The 14621-nt window shown below is 40.9% G+C and overlaps 1 protein-coding gene across 2 annotated transcripts in view; it reads left to right on the top strand.

The window, feature by feature from the left end:
* med12 (mediator complex subunit 12) overlaps positions 1-14434 on the top strand; it is a 29287-nt gene extending 14853 nt beyond the window's left edge. Inside the window, exons 20-43 of one of the 2 annotated variants that reach the window (XM_017307221.1) lie at positions 751-882; positions 1008-1232; positions 1309-1453; positions 1538-1658; positions 2299-2409; positions 2494-2607; positions 3049-3185; positions 3356-3535; positions 3764-3835; positions 3934-4097; positions 4770-4931; positions 5014-5215; positions 5389-5498; positions 5584-5719; positions 5987-6136; positions 6475-6834; positions 6922-7063; positions 7189-7358; positions 10725-10802; positions 10894-11108; positions 11906-12086; positions 12211-12441; positions 13322-13403; positions 14049-14434. In XM_017307221.1, coding sequence (XP_017162710.1) covers positions 751-882; positions 1008-1232; positions 1309-1453; positions 1538-1658; positions 2299-2409; positions 2494-2607; positions 3049-3185; positions 3356-3535; positions 3764-3835; positions 3934-4097; positions 4770-4931; positions 5014-5215; positions 5389-5498; positions 5584-5719; positions 5987-6136; positions 6475-6834; positions 6922-7063; positions 7189-7358; positions 10725-10802; positions 10894-11108; positions 11906-12086; positions 12211-12441; positions 13322-13403; positions 14049-14086 — 3658 coding nt within the window. In that variant the 3' untranslated portion in view covers positions 14087-14434. Of the gene's footprint in view, positions 1-750; positions 883-1007; positions 1233-1308; positions 1454-1537; positions 1659-2298; positions 2410-2493; positions 2608-3048; positions 3186-3355; positions 3536-3763; positions 3836-3933; positions 4098-4769; positions 4932-5013; positions 5216-5388; positions 5499-5583; positions 5720-5986; positions 6137-6474; positions 6835-6921; positions 7094-7188; positions 7359-10724; positions 10803-10893; positions 11109-11905; positions 12087-12210; positions 12442-13321; positions 13404-14048 lie in introns of both variants that reach the window. The other variant, XM_017307220.1, reaches the window with a different exon arrangement.
* Positions 14435-14621: the final 187 nt, after the last annotated feature.

Here is a 14621-nt window from a genome sequence, read left to right as displayed (position 1 = left end):
TTCTCCCAGATTTCATTCGACATCTTCCAGCTCCATTTTGTCGCTTCTTCTAATGCAGGATAAGTCAAATGCAAATCTTCTGGGATGATTGACCCGTCTGCATTTATAGTTGTGTAGCGCACTGCGCTTGTTACAGTCTAATTAGCTCATTACTTTCTTTCTTTAGCAAGGTACGCTGTCTTTTCCTTGAAACGGGTTTACATCTTTGCAAAAGTTATGACCTTCTTTACTGCGTTCATATAAAATAAAGCTGAAATTGAAAATTATTGCTCAATGGGAATAAGTGAGGTCTTTTATTTTGCTCTCATGTTTTATTGATGCATATTTTACATTTTCAGTGTTTTCATCAAACTAAAATTCTGCATTCCGTGTTAGTTTGTACCATTAAATCACCCACCCAGTATTTGTTTGAGTCCAAAATGATTCACATTCTGACATTTTTAGATTGAAAACTACATTAATTCAACCAAGACGTTTGTTCCTGATAGGAAACAAGATATGAGAATGGAAAACTAACTTTTGTTGTTGTATGATTTGTGAAAAGTTTTAATAGTGTAGAAATTTAAATCAGGGCAAAATACAGAATTGACCTTTTTTAACATTTGTTTAAATTCAGTATCTTCAATTCTACTGTAGTTACATTTCTGAGAATGTTCACATGAGGCTTTGGTCCAAACAACAGTGTTTTATTTATTTAATGCCTGTAGCTGAAGAATCTGTGTTGATTCCTTTCTGTAAACCTTTGACTAGGCTGCGGATCGTGGTGAAGTCAGGTGTGAACCCGGCAGACTGTTCCTCTGCGGAGCGCTGCATCCTGGCCTACTTGTACGACCTCTACACCTCCTGCAGTCACCTCAAGAACAAATTTGGAGAGATATTCAGGCAAGTCAGACAATTTCCTGTAGCCTCCGAAAAGTTGCATTTATCTTGGCGGTGGAGCGTCGTCTCAAAAGTTATTTTCTTTTTGAGCCGGGTAATTTCTGAACATCCCCTCCGCGCTTTTACAGCGAGTTCTGCTCCAAGGTGAAAAACTCCATCTACTGCAACATTGACCCGTCTGACTCCAACATGCTATGGGATCCTGGGTTCATGATGGAGACAATCAGCAACCCTTCAGCCAACAACAACCACTCCATGGTGGGCAAAATCCTCAACGACAGCCCGGCTAACCGCTACAGCTTCGTGTGCAACGTGCTCATGGAGGTCTGTGTGGACCACAGAGACCCGGAGAGGTGAGTGGCGGTTATATTCTGCACATCCTTGTTTACTGGCATGTTTTTTTTTCATCGGTTGCTTTTGTGATTTCAGGGTGAACGATATTGGGATCCTGTGTGCAGAGCTGACAGCTTATTGTCGCTCTCTGAGCGCAGAGTGGCTCGGCATTCTCAAAGCTCTTTGCTGCTCTTCCAACAACGGCAACTGCGGCTTCAACGATTTGCTTTGTAACGTTGACGTAAGTCCTGCGTACCTCTTTATGCCACTGCATGTTACCTGACGCATCTCTGTGTCCTTGATTGTTGCTCTTTTTTTCCCTCAGGTTAGTGATTTGTCCTTCCATGACTCGCTGGCGACCTTTGTGGCTATTCTGATTGCGAGGCAGTGTTTGCTCTTAGAGGACCTGGTCCGCTGCGTGGCCATCCCCTCCCTCCTTAATGCAGGTAAATACACATACTCACCATGAAAGGGTTTTTTTGCTGATGAGGGATGTCAAAGTAATCCATCTTTCGTTAAAATCAATACCAAAAAATTTGAAAGGGATACGTTTGTGTCAAAATCTGACCCATTTTTATTTGTCCAAATTCTGGCACTTCCTCCATCATCAGTACTGCAATAACAGAGCTGCTGGAAATACAGCCAGAAAACAAACAAAAAAACATGTGACCCTTTTTAGCTGACAGGCAAACACAACAATGTTGTTGAGAGATACTTCCCTTGTCAGGCAGATGGACAGGAAGCATGCCATAGGCTGAGCATAGCTTTGCTACCTCTATAGGCTAATAATAAATGTATTTTGTTGTTGGCTCTGTCTTTCTGTAGTTTATCCTTTTTGTTTTCTCCCACTATAGAGAGAGGGAGCCTCGTTCAGCCATGCTGTTTTGTTATATTGTTACTACACCTTGTAAATGCCAGGTCCTGTCACTTTTTGTAAATATTTTCTCCTCGCTGCTTTTACATCCACCCCAGTGAATGCAATATGCTTTCTTGGAGGAGAAGGTTTAGGATAGACTTTAAGTTAGTTCATTGTGCAGCCTATCTACATATACTCTAAAGGAAACTCAGCTCTAATCTCTACCCCAGCTTGCAGCGAGCAAGACTCTGAGCCAGGAGCTCGACTCACATGCAGGATCCTGCTGCACTTGTTCAAGACGCCACAGCGTAACCCTGTCCCCCAAGATGGCGTCAAGTCAGGTACCCGACTCGAACACAAACACATTCTTGTTTTTCAGCTGCTATTATTTATTAATGGATTGGTGCGATCATTTAACTTTGCAGACAAATCTTCAGTTGGCATCCGGTCGTCTTGTGATCGTCACCTTCTCGCTGCTTCGCAGAACAGCATCGTCGTCGGAGCGGTTTTTGCCGTTCTTAAAGCTGTTTTCATGCTGGGTAGGAGTCTCTGCAGTACTCCTGTCCAGTTCTGTAGTTTAGTTTTGTTCTTCCCTTTTTCTACATCGCCGTCCATCCATACATACCTCTGTGTGTGCATCCATCATCTGCCCATTTATTATTCCGTTTGTCCATCTAATCCCTTTGTTTAGACGTCCCTTTGTTTGTGCATCCTTCTTTGCCCATCCACCCATCCATTAGTCATCTGCCCACTGTAGAAATGCCGTAACCTCACTGCCAGCTTTGTGTTTAAATAAATATATTTGTTTATTTTTATAAAACTTGCTGTAAAATAGTGAAAACTCTGAAAGTTCAAGTCTGGATAAAAATCCTGAAATTGTGAAATTTATTTTTTGTACCATCTTATGTTATGTTTGAAGTAGATTATTGATCAGTGTTACTGCTTCTGCTACTTCTTACTTGTTTCTAATGTTTCTCCAGGCGATGCAGAGCTGAGAGGTTCAGGTCTGTCGCATCCCGCCGGCCTCGACGACATATCCGACGGGCGCAATGTTTCCATAGAAACGGCCAGCTTGGATGTGTACGCAAAGTACGTCCTGAAGACCATCTGCCAGCAGGTGAGAACATGAAACTATGAGCTCCCAGTGGTTGAATCTGCATGGGAATGTGCAGGAAAAATTAAACCTTTAAGCCTATGAAACTTGTTAACTTTTTTTGCGTTTCCCAAATTGCTGTTTCATGTTTTTCCTTCTTTCCCAACTGCCTGCCTCGTGTCGTGTTCTTGCAGGAATGGGTCGGAGAACGCTGCCTGAAGTCTCTCTCCGAGGACAGCAGTGCCCTCCAGGACCCGGTGCTGGTAAACATTCAAGCCCAGCGGCTCCTGCAGCTCATCTGCTACCCTCACCGCCAGCTGGATAGCGACGATGGCGACAACCCTCAGAGGCAGCGAATCAAACGCATCCTTCAGGTACAGGAAAAAAAGTCAGAAAAATATTAATTCCAAGTCAAACCCATATGTATTTTCAATCTATTTAGTTGTTTTTACTTAAATAAATTTAGTTTGGACCATGGATCATTGCAAAAGTGAAGTTTTGCTGCCCTCTGCTGGCTAATTGTATTAATTCTTGCAGTTAAAGCCCGTAACAGCCCAAGTTTAAACTATGAATAAAATGAACGATAACTGTCTCTTTTGCAGAATATGGACCAATGGACAATGAGACAGTCGTCTCTGGAGCTGCAGCTCATGATCAAGCAGAGCACAAACAATGTAAACCCAACTTCAGAGAAAATATCGGTATTTAAAGAAAAAACTTTGCAGTGTTTTATGATGCAAGATACAACAATATTTTCCTTTCTGTGATGTAGGAGCTTTGCTCTCTCCTGGAGAACATAGCGAAGGCAACAATTGAGGTTTTCCAGAAATCAGCGGAGATGAACTCCAGTAACCCCTCAGGAAATGGAGCCGCAGTCCAAGGAGGCTCTGCAACCAATAGCAACAGCACTACAAGCAAGATGAAACCTATTTTAAGGTATGTCTGTCGGTTTTATTTTTATTTTTTTACCTAAGTTTTCTAACACATTTGTTCTAAGTATTGTGACAAAAAGGTATCAAAATGGGTTACATCTTAATTTCAGCTCTAAAAGATCTAAATGTGTCCACATTTTTCATCACAGGCATTAAATCTCCTAAGTATAGATGGGAACGACTTCTTCCATTTTTCTTTTGTATCTGCTGGCAGCAAGCATTTATTTTGTGTGTTGTTGTTCTGAACCAGGAAGTAGATTGACCTCAGGAAATTATTGTGTAACATTCAGCCTTTTAAACAAACCCACTGAGGAAATCTCACACTGGCTTATTTTTGATGATTTTTAATTACTTATCACTTGAACAAGCTTGTTCACGACAGAATCTACTTCAGCAAACATCAGAAAATCAGCCACCATCTCTGGTCTGACAGAGAACTGACTGACCGGCTCACCAGGTCACAATAGTCATCTCACTGTTGCCAACTTAATGACTTATTGTCATTATATTTAGCAACAAACAAAATCATTATCACCCAAAATGGCAGTTGGTGGTCAGGCTTTTTAAATATTGGTGATCGGCCAGAAAACTGCAATAATTGCACTCCTAGCTTTAATTCTCACGGTGACGATGTGTAGATTTTAATCGAAGCCGACATGTTTGTTATTTCCACCAGCTCATCAGAGAGGTCGGGCGTTTGGCTGGTCGCCCCGCTGATCGCCAAGCTGCCCACTTCAGTTCAGGGTCACGTCCTGAAGGCAGCCGGAGAGGAGCTGGAGAAAGGTCAGCACCTCGGCTCCTCCTCGCGCAAAGAGCGAGACCGACAGAAACAGAAAAGGTAGATTTAATGTCTTTCAGCTCAGAACGCTTGTGTTTGTAATATTTACTGATACTTAAGCTCCACGTTTCTCCGCCTGCAGCATGTCTCTGCTGAGCCAGCAGCCCTTCCTGTCTTTGGTCCTGACCTGCTTAAAGGGACAGGACGAGCAGAGGGAAGGCCTCCTCACCTCCCTGTACAACCAGGTCCAGCAGATTGTCACCAACTGGAGGGAAGACCAGTACCAGGACGACTGCAAGGCCAAGCAGATGATGCATGAAGCACTTAAGTTACGGCTGAATCTCGTAAGCATCTTCTTTTTTTTTTTTATCACTTTACAAGAGCAAATGAATATGCCTACTCATGCACATATAAACACAGCCTTCCAAAAAGATAACGTCCGAGGTAAAACGCTCCGTTTTGATTGCTTTGCTCAGAACAGTATACATATAAACTGTGTTTTTCCTGTCTTGAAAAGGTTGGTGGCATGTTTGACACAGTGCAGCGGAGCACCCAGCAGACCACCGAGTGGGCGGTCCTGCTGCTCGACATCATCAGCAGCGGCACGGTGGACATGCAGTCCAATAAGTGAGTTCGTACGATTTATTTAGCTGCACATTTTTTTCACAACTTCTCAGGCTGCCTGGCTCTTACTTTGGTCTCTCTGTCCCAGTGAGCTCTTCACCACTGTGCTGGACATGCTGAGCGTGCTGATAAACGGCACGCTGGCTGCTGACATGTCCAGCATCTCTCAGGGCGGCATGGAGGAGAACAAGAGGGCGTACATGAACCTGGTTAAGAAGCTCAGGGTAAGACGGACACATCCGTGTCTCCTCTGCAACTGGTTTTAAAGTTTCTCATATTCTCCCTATACGTAGATAAATTTACCACAGGCCTAAATCAAATTGAGAAAATATTAAAATACTTTTAGAAGGTTTTATGGCTTTTTGAAGACAACTAAAACAACAAGTTTAAATGATAATATTTAGTAGAAACTGGCTAGAAAATGTGACTTTATCCCATCTAAATGACTGTTTTAACCTTCTGTCTTTCTGTTTCTTTTTTTATTCTTGCAGAAAGAGCTCGGAGACCGGCAGTCAGAGAGTCTGGAGAAGGTTCGCCAGCTGCTGCCGCTGCCGAAGCAAACCCGTGATGTCATCACCTGTGAACCTCAGGGCTCGCTGATCGACACCAAGGGCAATAAGATCGCAGGCTTCGAGAAAGAGGTAACACAGGGTTCTGGCTCGGTCTGACCCCAGTGTGGGATTTGAGGTCAGTGTTTTCTGGGTCAAGATAAATATGGAAAAGAAGACTATCGGGAAAATATTTGTATTTTTCAGATTTTATTCCCTTTCAAATTCTCTTCATGTTGTTCTTCCTTTCCAACTCTTTTGCTCCTTCCCTCCCTTTCTTAAGCCAATCCTTCCTCTCTTGGGTTATTGTTTCTTTCCTTTTTTATGTTCTGAGTTTGTTCTTTCTGTCTTGTGCTTTGTTTAAACCCATGTAACTGAATATCTTAAAGACACATTTCTTATTTATTGAAGCCGTTCTCTGATTGGCTCAGGGTCTTCAAGTCTCAACTAAGCAGAAGATTTCTCCATGGGATGTGTTCGAGGGTCTGAAGCACTCGGCGCCACTCTCCTGGGGCTGGTTCGGAACAGTGCGTGTGGACCGCAAGATCGCCAAGTTCGAAGAGCAGCAGCGCTTCCTGCTCTATCACACCCACCTGAAGCCCAAGCCGCGCAGCTACTACCTAGAGCCGCTTCCCCTTCCCCCCGAGGAGGAGGAGCCTCTGACGCCCATCTCTCAGGAGCCGGAGAAGAAGATGATGGAGGTTGTGAAAGCGGACAAGAGCGTAGCTGCTGTCGCCTCAGAGTCCAGCAAGAAGAAACCGAAGAAGAAGAAGACTTCGACCAAGGGAGAAGTCAGTGATCTCTGAAGCTTAAATATACTTTTGGATGATTTTGATGCTATGATTTCTAAATATAACTGTTTTATTTTCCTTTGGTAGGAGTTTTTGAACCGCACACAGGCCAACATGACCTACGTCCACAACGTGCCAACAGAGACTGTGCAGACCAACCTGTATAATCGGATTCCCTATGGTCAGCAGTCCATGGGCGTTTTCCCCCAGAATCAGCCCCTGCCTCCAGGTCAGCCCACAGAATACTTTCATCCCAATCGTACGTCCTGTTCTGGCTCTCAGCAGCAATCCTCCCCCTCTGAAACCGCAACACACTCAACATCCTCTGACATCTAGGCCCTTTGTTTCATACAGGAGGTCCAGGTTTGGAGCCCCCATACAGGCCAAACCGCAACACACAGATGCCCAAGATGATAACCACTCGACCCAACTACCCACCCATGGACAAGCTCTACCCAATGTCTTACAAGCCTCAACCTAGCATGCCTCAGAGTAACCTACGGCAGCAGTTAGTGGTCCGACTGGTGAGTCAGTTCTGTTAGCCAGATCCAGTATCATTGACTTAAAGGGTTATTACGATATTTTGTGGTACTATTGAGAAAAGTGACAATAAAAACTATTTATTGTTTCTTTTTCGGGTAACAGTATGGTTGTGACTGCATGGCACAGCAATAATAGCCCCACACAAATACTGCTCTTGAAAAACATTTCAATTTGTAATTCGCTTCTTTAGGACACCAGTCATATAAAGAAGTCTGGTCATATTTTCAAATTTATTGGTATTTATTGATACTTTTATTGAACAAACAGCAGCGAAAATAGTAAACCTAACAATCCCGTTAATATGGACAGCTATATTTTTTTAAACATCAATTGGAATTTATCACAAGAACGAAATGTATTGTAATAAATGCAATAAATGCCTACCAGCAACTCATTTCAGTCACATATGGGTCAAGCAAAACTAGTGAAAGAAATGTTTCTATTTATTTAAAGTGTTGTTTTTACTGTTTGAATAGCTAATAGGGTGTTCTTACTTTATTACAAATCAAACAAAGCAAACTGTGCAATTTATTAAAAACAGACAATTAACTGTTATTTATATGTATATGTTCTACCCAGGGCTAAAAGTTAAAAAATAGTTAATAATATGTAATAATTCATGTTAAAAAGATCATTGCGTTTAAATACTTCTATAAGTTGGTATTGGTTTATCTGTATTTTATTTTGAAGGAGAACTCTGAGGTCGCAATGCATTATGGGTAGCAGAAGCATTAGTCAGTTGAGAAAACTTTTTACAGGGAAAACCTGCCTGTCCATGTAAAAACTTCGCCTTCTGTGCCCTACATCTTTACTTACACATTCGAAATCAATGGATGTAAGTATAATCTGTGTTCTGTTCGAAATTATATGTTTTATAAGAACTTATTTAGAGATCGGTTTGTGAATGCGTTTGTCCCAGGGATTAGCCTTATCCCAAGGACTGCTTCTCAAGTTAGCAACTACGTACCTACATGAACAGTTTAAAGTCCTTTCCTAGCGAGTTCACAAGGTCGCAGTACGCTAGTTCTCCAATTGGATCAGGACGTTCTTGGTGATGTGAAGAAGTTGAGGAGACAGTGAAGAGGATAATGGCAGGACACGGGGATGCAGAGAATCTTTGGGAGCTTTTGAGAAGCTGGATGTAAACCTGGAACTAGTCTGCTCACCTGAAGGGCTGCCTGCATAAAACAGTGAAAAATAAGAATTCACTGTCATACATGAAATGCCTATCTTAGGGACATGTGCTTATTTTTCTCTGATCATTCTATCTAAAATGGGGGAAAATGAGTTTACTTCAATTCTCCAGTTTAGTAGAACAATTTCACATTGGTTTTTAGTCAATGGGGCACACATTTGGAAGCTACTGAAGAAAACATTATTTAATATTAAAATGATTTAAAATATTGAATATGACTTAACATTTTGATAGAGGATAGATAGTGTGTCTCAATTAAAAACATAACTTTTTTGTATCAGTTGGTCACAAGGCAAGGCATTTATTTACATTTGTTTGACTTTAGTGTTTGGTTCGGAAATTTGTTGACAGTCCAGCGCTCGAGGAGGGAGCTAGAGAACGGCTGGCCGAAATTAGCGTTCATAAATCGGATCAATCTTGAGCTAAAGGCCGCTTCATAGATGAAGCTATGAGGTCTACTTTCTCGCCTAAAAACAAATTTAAATTACTTGTCAAATTAGTAGTCGTAAAAGCGGGATATATTAATGTACTCGCGTTTTCTATTTATCGCTGCTGGTGGCGCAGTGGTTCCCAAACTTTTTCTCCTGGGCCCCTCCAGTGGTTTCCAAGCATTTTCTGCCCCCCCTATGGATTACAAATAGCTGTCTAGTTGAACGACTTGGAGCCGGGGACGGTGGGGGGAACGACTTTTTTGGGGGGCAAAATGAATGCACGTAGCTGAACATAGACATCAGTAGCCTACAGGCTACTTGTTAAGCTTAAGGTGATGTATTGATATTAGCTAGTTATCTTTTAGCTAACTTTACCTTCATCCAACAGCTTTACTCAACAGTCTGTTAGTTTTGGAGAAACTGAACAGTCCTTTGCGTTTTGCTGGCTTGCTGCCATGATTCTAACACACACCTGTGCAGCTCCGGACAGCAGCAGCAGGTCTCCTTCGCGCACAGGTGTAAACCCAGCGCGAGCGTCGTAGCGCTCATGTTGCGTTTAAAGGCGGCTCGGAAAAACAGGTTACCACATGTTAACAACGGATTAAACAGTTTTAACTGCTGATAAAAGYGACAGAGRASACAGATATGGGAAGTGTGGAAGCCCCTACTGTATCAAATCGACATGGCAATAACAGAGTTTGCCATTCTAAGGTAAAAACCCAGCGCATACAGCGTTCAGTTTTTTTTTTTTCATCCAGACGGCTTCTTGCGCGCCCCACAGTTTAGGAACCTCTGCATTGTGGGATATCTTGCTGGTTCAAATCCGCAGAAAGATGCATCGACGCATCCTTGATCAAATGGGCGGAGCAAGGACTTCCGGGTACTTTGAGCGTTCTTGCCTGGATGTCTACTTGGGCCGCTGTTGATAACGTTTCACAAGTACGAGAACAAGTACAGACAAGAACACATATTGAGAAATCTTTGCATAGTAAATCATGCTAATGATCCAATTAGCATATGAAAATATCTCTAAAACGACTGTTTCTCATTAGTAACAGCTAAGGTTTGCTCTTATCCATGTTGTTTGGCACTAGCAGTTTTATTTGGTGTTTTTATTTCACATAAAGATCTGATGCATATTTTATTTTTTGTAGTTTCACTCAACCCTTTCATTGAGCTTTTCAAACAACATTTGTAAGCTGTCAAGAACACTGTAATAAAGGAGCAAGATGCTCTGTTTCCTGGCTCATGAAAATTGAGTTTAGCTTGCTGTTGATCTGCGTTAACATACACAGTGTATCTAACATGTAGTGATAACAGTAAAGTGTGTATACACTGGTAAATCCCTAAATCCCTCGTGGATCATGTTTGATCAACAAAAACAAATGTTTAATAAAATGGAAAAAATCCCAAGTGCTCTGTCTAGAAAATGGAAAACCAGAAATATTTTTTACAAAGCAGTGATTTTATTTTAAGAATTACTATTGAATCCTGTTAGAACAAGCAAGCCAAAGATATTTCACACCAGCTTTACTCTTGACTCAGTTATTAAAAAGACAAACCACAGGAACAGTATGGCAGAATTTAAAAAAGAAAATCCTGTTTGAATCATTTTAATACCTTGATGCTGTAACCAGCTCAGGCCTATTTCTGGGTTTTGTCAAACTCTATACATATTTTTGGACTTTTCATGTTTTAATTTGTCTCATCATTTCTCTTAGCAAAATCAAAATGCAATGGGGCCGCAGATGAGGCAGATGGCACCGAACCAACCGTATCCTCAAATGCAGCCATCACAGGTGCGTCTGATTGGTTGCTTTTCTTTTTTAGTTCCCATTTGTTGGAATTATCTGCAGAGTCACAATTTGCTTTATATTTATATGTTGTCAGGGCTATAACACATATGTATCGCACATGGGCATGCAGCATCCTACTCAAGGTGGCGGTATAGCTCCTTCCTCCTACGTAGCCCAGAACTTCCCAGGCGCTCATCCAGGAGCCAACCCGGGTGTGGTGGAGCCACTGAGGCAGATGCAGCAGAGGCCTAGCGGTTACGTTCACCAGCAGGCGCCAGGGTATCCACACAATATGCAGAACACGCCCAGGTTGGTATCACACTGCTTTATTAGAGTATCAGCAAGACCAGAATATCCAAATAACAAAGTAAATATATATTTTTATTATATTGCTTCAGGCATTAAACAATTTTGGACGGCGATGGCTTTCAAAAAGATCTCAATACACATCGATCTACTTCTCTAATAACTGCTAATATCAAACATTAACTCTGTTGCGCCATGGAGATTGCATCAAAGCAGCTATCAATACTTATGATTCGTAATTTATATTTGATAAAATTAACAGAGTTTGGGTTACTTTTAAGATAATAAAAAAAAAGTCAGGACACCACTCATTGATCAGGAATCATTAGTGTAACACGTCAGCCTCATGAGTTCAACTCTAGTCAGTAAAAAATATATTAAAATAAACTTCTCTCCGATGTATGAAAATGTATTAACAAAAAAGGATCAAAATGTTCAGCCAATAAACCATGTCCTGGAACTATCTGGTCTATTTGGTAACTATATGATCCAAAGACGATGAAGTGAGATGATCAGTCTGAGAGTCAGTCTTATTTATAAAGTTTGTGATGGTGGCTTCCAGGCTTATTGCTGCAGTTCAATCAATCTGGTGTAGGAAAATGTGGCCCAACAACATACTACAGTGGTTCTGAAGCACAAAGTATTAAAATATCATTGCTAAAGAAGCTGGCTGCTCAAAAACTAGATTTCATGACTTAATCTGAAAGTAAAGATTATTCTTCTTTGTATTTGGCCAGTTTTCCAGTTAGAACATTTATCCTCATCACTACCTGTGTCTTCTTTCTTCTTGTAATCATCAGGTTTCCCCACCAGCCCATCCAACAGGGTTCTGTCATGCACGGCCTGGGTCAGATGGGAGCGCAGGGGATTTATACAAACCTTCGGCCCAATCAGATGCTGACAGAGCAGCAGCAAGCAGCACAGCAGCAGCAAGCAGCGCAGCAGCAACAGCATTCATTCCTCAGACAGCAAGCACTTAGAGTATGTCACAGACCACAAGCAATACCCTCATGCACATTTAACCTGCAGGTTTAAATGTGTACTTATGGAGTGGAAAACAGTCCTTCTGACTCATGCGTCCTATTCTGGTCTGCTTTGTTTCAAGCAACAGGCTCAAGCTCAGCAGCAGCAGCAGCAACAGCAACAACAGCAACAACAACAACAGCAGCAGCAGCAACAGCAGCAGCAACAACAACAGCAGCAGCAACAACAGCAGCAGCAACAGCAGCAGCAGGTGCCTCAGCAGCAACAGCAGCAGGTGTCGGCTGTTCCCCCTCCTGGCCAGACGCAAAACCAGGGCCTGGGCATGCAGCCGCTGCCCCCACAGCAGCCCATGGTAAGACCAGACAGAGGGTAAAACAGTCTGGGTTTCTGCCTAGTCTTTAAAAAGCTGGAGAAGTTTGGACATTTTATGGTTTCTCACATTTAATTTCCTGTATCCGATTGACTAAATTTGAATCTCTATAAGTAAATTACCTAAACAGCTTGAGTTGGCTTTAAAAATGATTAAATACAAAATAAATTGGTCCATAAAGCATTCTCTGGATAATACGGAGCCCACACTTACTGACTGCCAAATAAGCAATCCTAAAACTGAAAGTGTTTTTTCATTTGTTTAGCTTTTTTCTTTATGGGATGGCAGCAGGATTAATGACCCAAACCACCACATAAATCATGATCACCATAATTATGCCTGTCTATACAAAAGCTACAAAAACACTTTACTGTTAATAAAAAGGTGGATTTATGTATCTATTTCTTGATTTGATGATTTTTCAGACCATAAAATCTTTTTGTTTTTTTAATGGGTGAACTTTTTTTTTTTTTTTTTTTTTTTTTGAAAACGTTGATGCATTTTTCGTCCTTTTTTCCACTTGGATGTTTTCATTCAGTGTGAAATAAAACTTTTATTTGATTTTATTAAAAGCAGTTCCTGTTGATATGAGAGACACTTTTTCATTTGAATCTGATGCATCCTAAAACCAACAACTTTAGGGTTAGTTTTTAAGCTATGATAAATAATTGAAACTGTAAATGTAGACTATTATTCTTAAATTATTTAAAATAAGTTTGATGACACAATAAGAGTTTTGGAGTAATTAAAAAAAAATTGCAGTGTTTTGTGTGCAGATATCCACTGTGTTCCAGCTGTGCTTGCAGTATGAAATGTGCAAAACAAACAGCCTGACGGATAAACTTGTGCAAATCTGTTGCAGTTTCCTCGACCGGGGATGCAGCAGACCCAACAGCAGCAGCAGACTGCAGCGCTGGTCCGGCAGCTGCAGCAACAACTCTCAAGTAAGTCAAAACCTTCGTCTGACACCTTGATTGTTTTTCATCCCTGTTTATGAAAGAGCATCAGGGTCTGTAGGAGAAAAACAGTTATAGTCTTTCTTTCTTTCACAGAATAAAGTTAGAAGTCTAAATTCAGTTTAAATTTTGAGAATAAAATATACGCCAAAGCATGTTTTTTATCCCAAAAGCATTTTAAAATAGTCTTTTTGACTTCATTGTTGATACTCTTTTTCACTTTTTCATTCCTTTTCAACTATTTGGGGTCATAGTTTAAGTATTTGAGCTTTTGAGATGCTAATCGGACGCACCCAGTTGCAAAAGCAATACCTTGTTTCTATGGTTACGAGTCTTAAGAGTCCAGACGTTAATTAAAAAAGAAAAGTAGGAGCAAAAATGCTTCCAGCTGCACAGCAGTCAAAGCCAGAGGGAAGAATTGGCCAAACATGCAGCGTCTCAACCAGAAAAATGAACTGACATCTAAACAACTTGTTTAATAAAGCAAAACAACTTGTATCACAATTGCATCATCTTTTTTTCTCTCTCGTCATTTCAGCAACTGTAGAAAAAAAAAAAAAAAACAAACTCCGCAATCCTCCTCCATAGTTCCTGAACTTCAAACATTTGGCTAATGTTTTTCTCTCGTTTCAGATACACAGCCAGGACAAGGCACCAGTTCCTACTATTGATCATGCTCGTCTATAGTCTTGTTGGGGGGGGGGGAGTGAATTCTTGTTGTTTGAACAAAGATCTGTTCTGTAAGTTAGTTAATTGAAAGAATCAGGAAGTGAAGACTGGGAAGGACCATTAAATGATCATGATGAACCAAACCCCTGGCTGCAAGATTTCAGTTGTAAAATTATGAATTTTCAAAAGAGGGAACCTGATATAACATGTTTAATGACTAAAGAGCCTATGTAAAAAAACAAAAAAAAAACAAAATACAATTAAAAATAATGTTTTTCTTTTATTTTATTTCAATTTGTACAATTTTCATTTCCAGTTTTGTGTATTTCTCATTAAAAAATCATGTCAGTTTTTATGTCTTGTACTTGTGTTGGCTGTCAAAGAGCATCTTTTTTTCGGGGGGAGGAGATCAATCCTAGAGGACGCACAATGACAAACATTATTATTAAAGTAGGAAACCTTCGTGCCATTTTAAAATCTTATAAAAATCCTGAAATACATAAACAGAGTTTCGGCATTTTATCTACAGAAATAAAA

This window comes from Poecilia reticulata, linkage group LG10 (genome assembly GCF_000633615.1).
Source record: "Poecilia reticulata strain Guanapo linkage group LG10, Guppy_female_1.0+MT, whole genome shotgun sequence".
In the NCBI taxonomy this organism is placed as follows: domain Eukaryota; kingdom Metazoa; phylum Chordata; class Actinopteri; order Cyprinodontiformes; family Poeciliidae; genus Poecilia; species Poecilia reticulata.
This window is presented reverse-complemented; position numbering and strand designations above follow the sequence as displayed.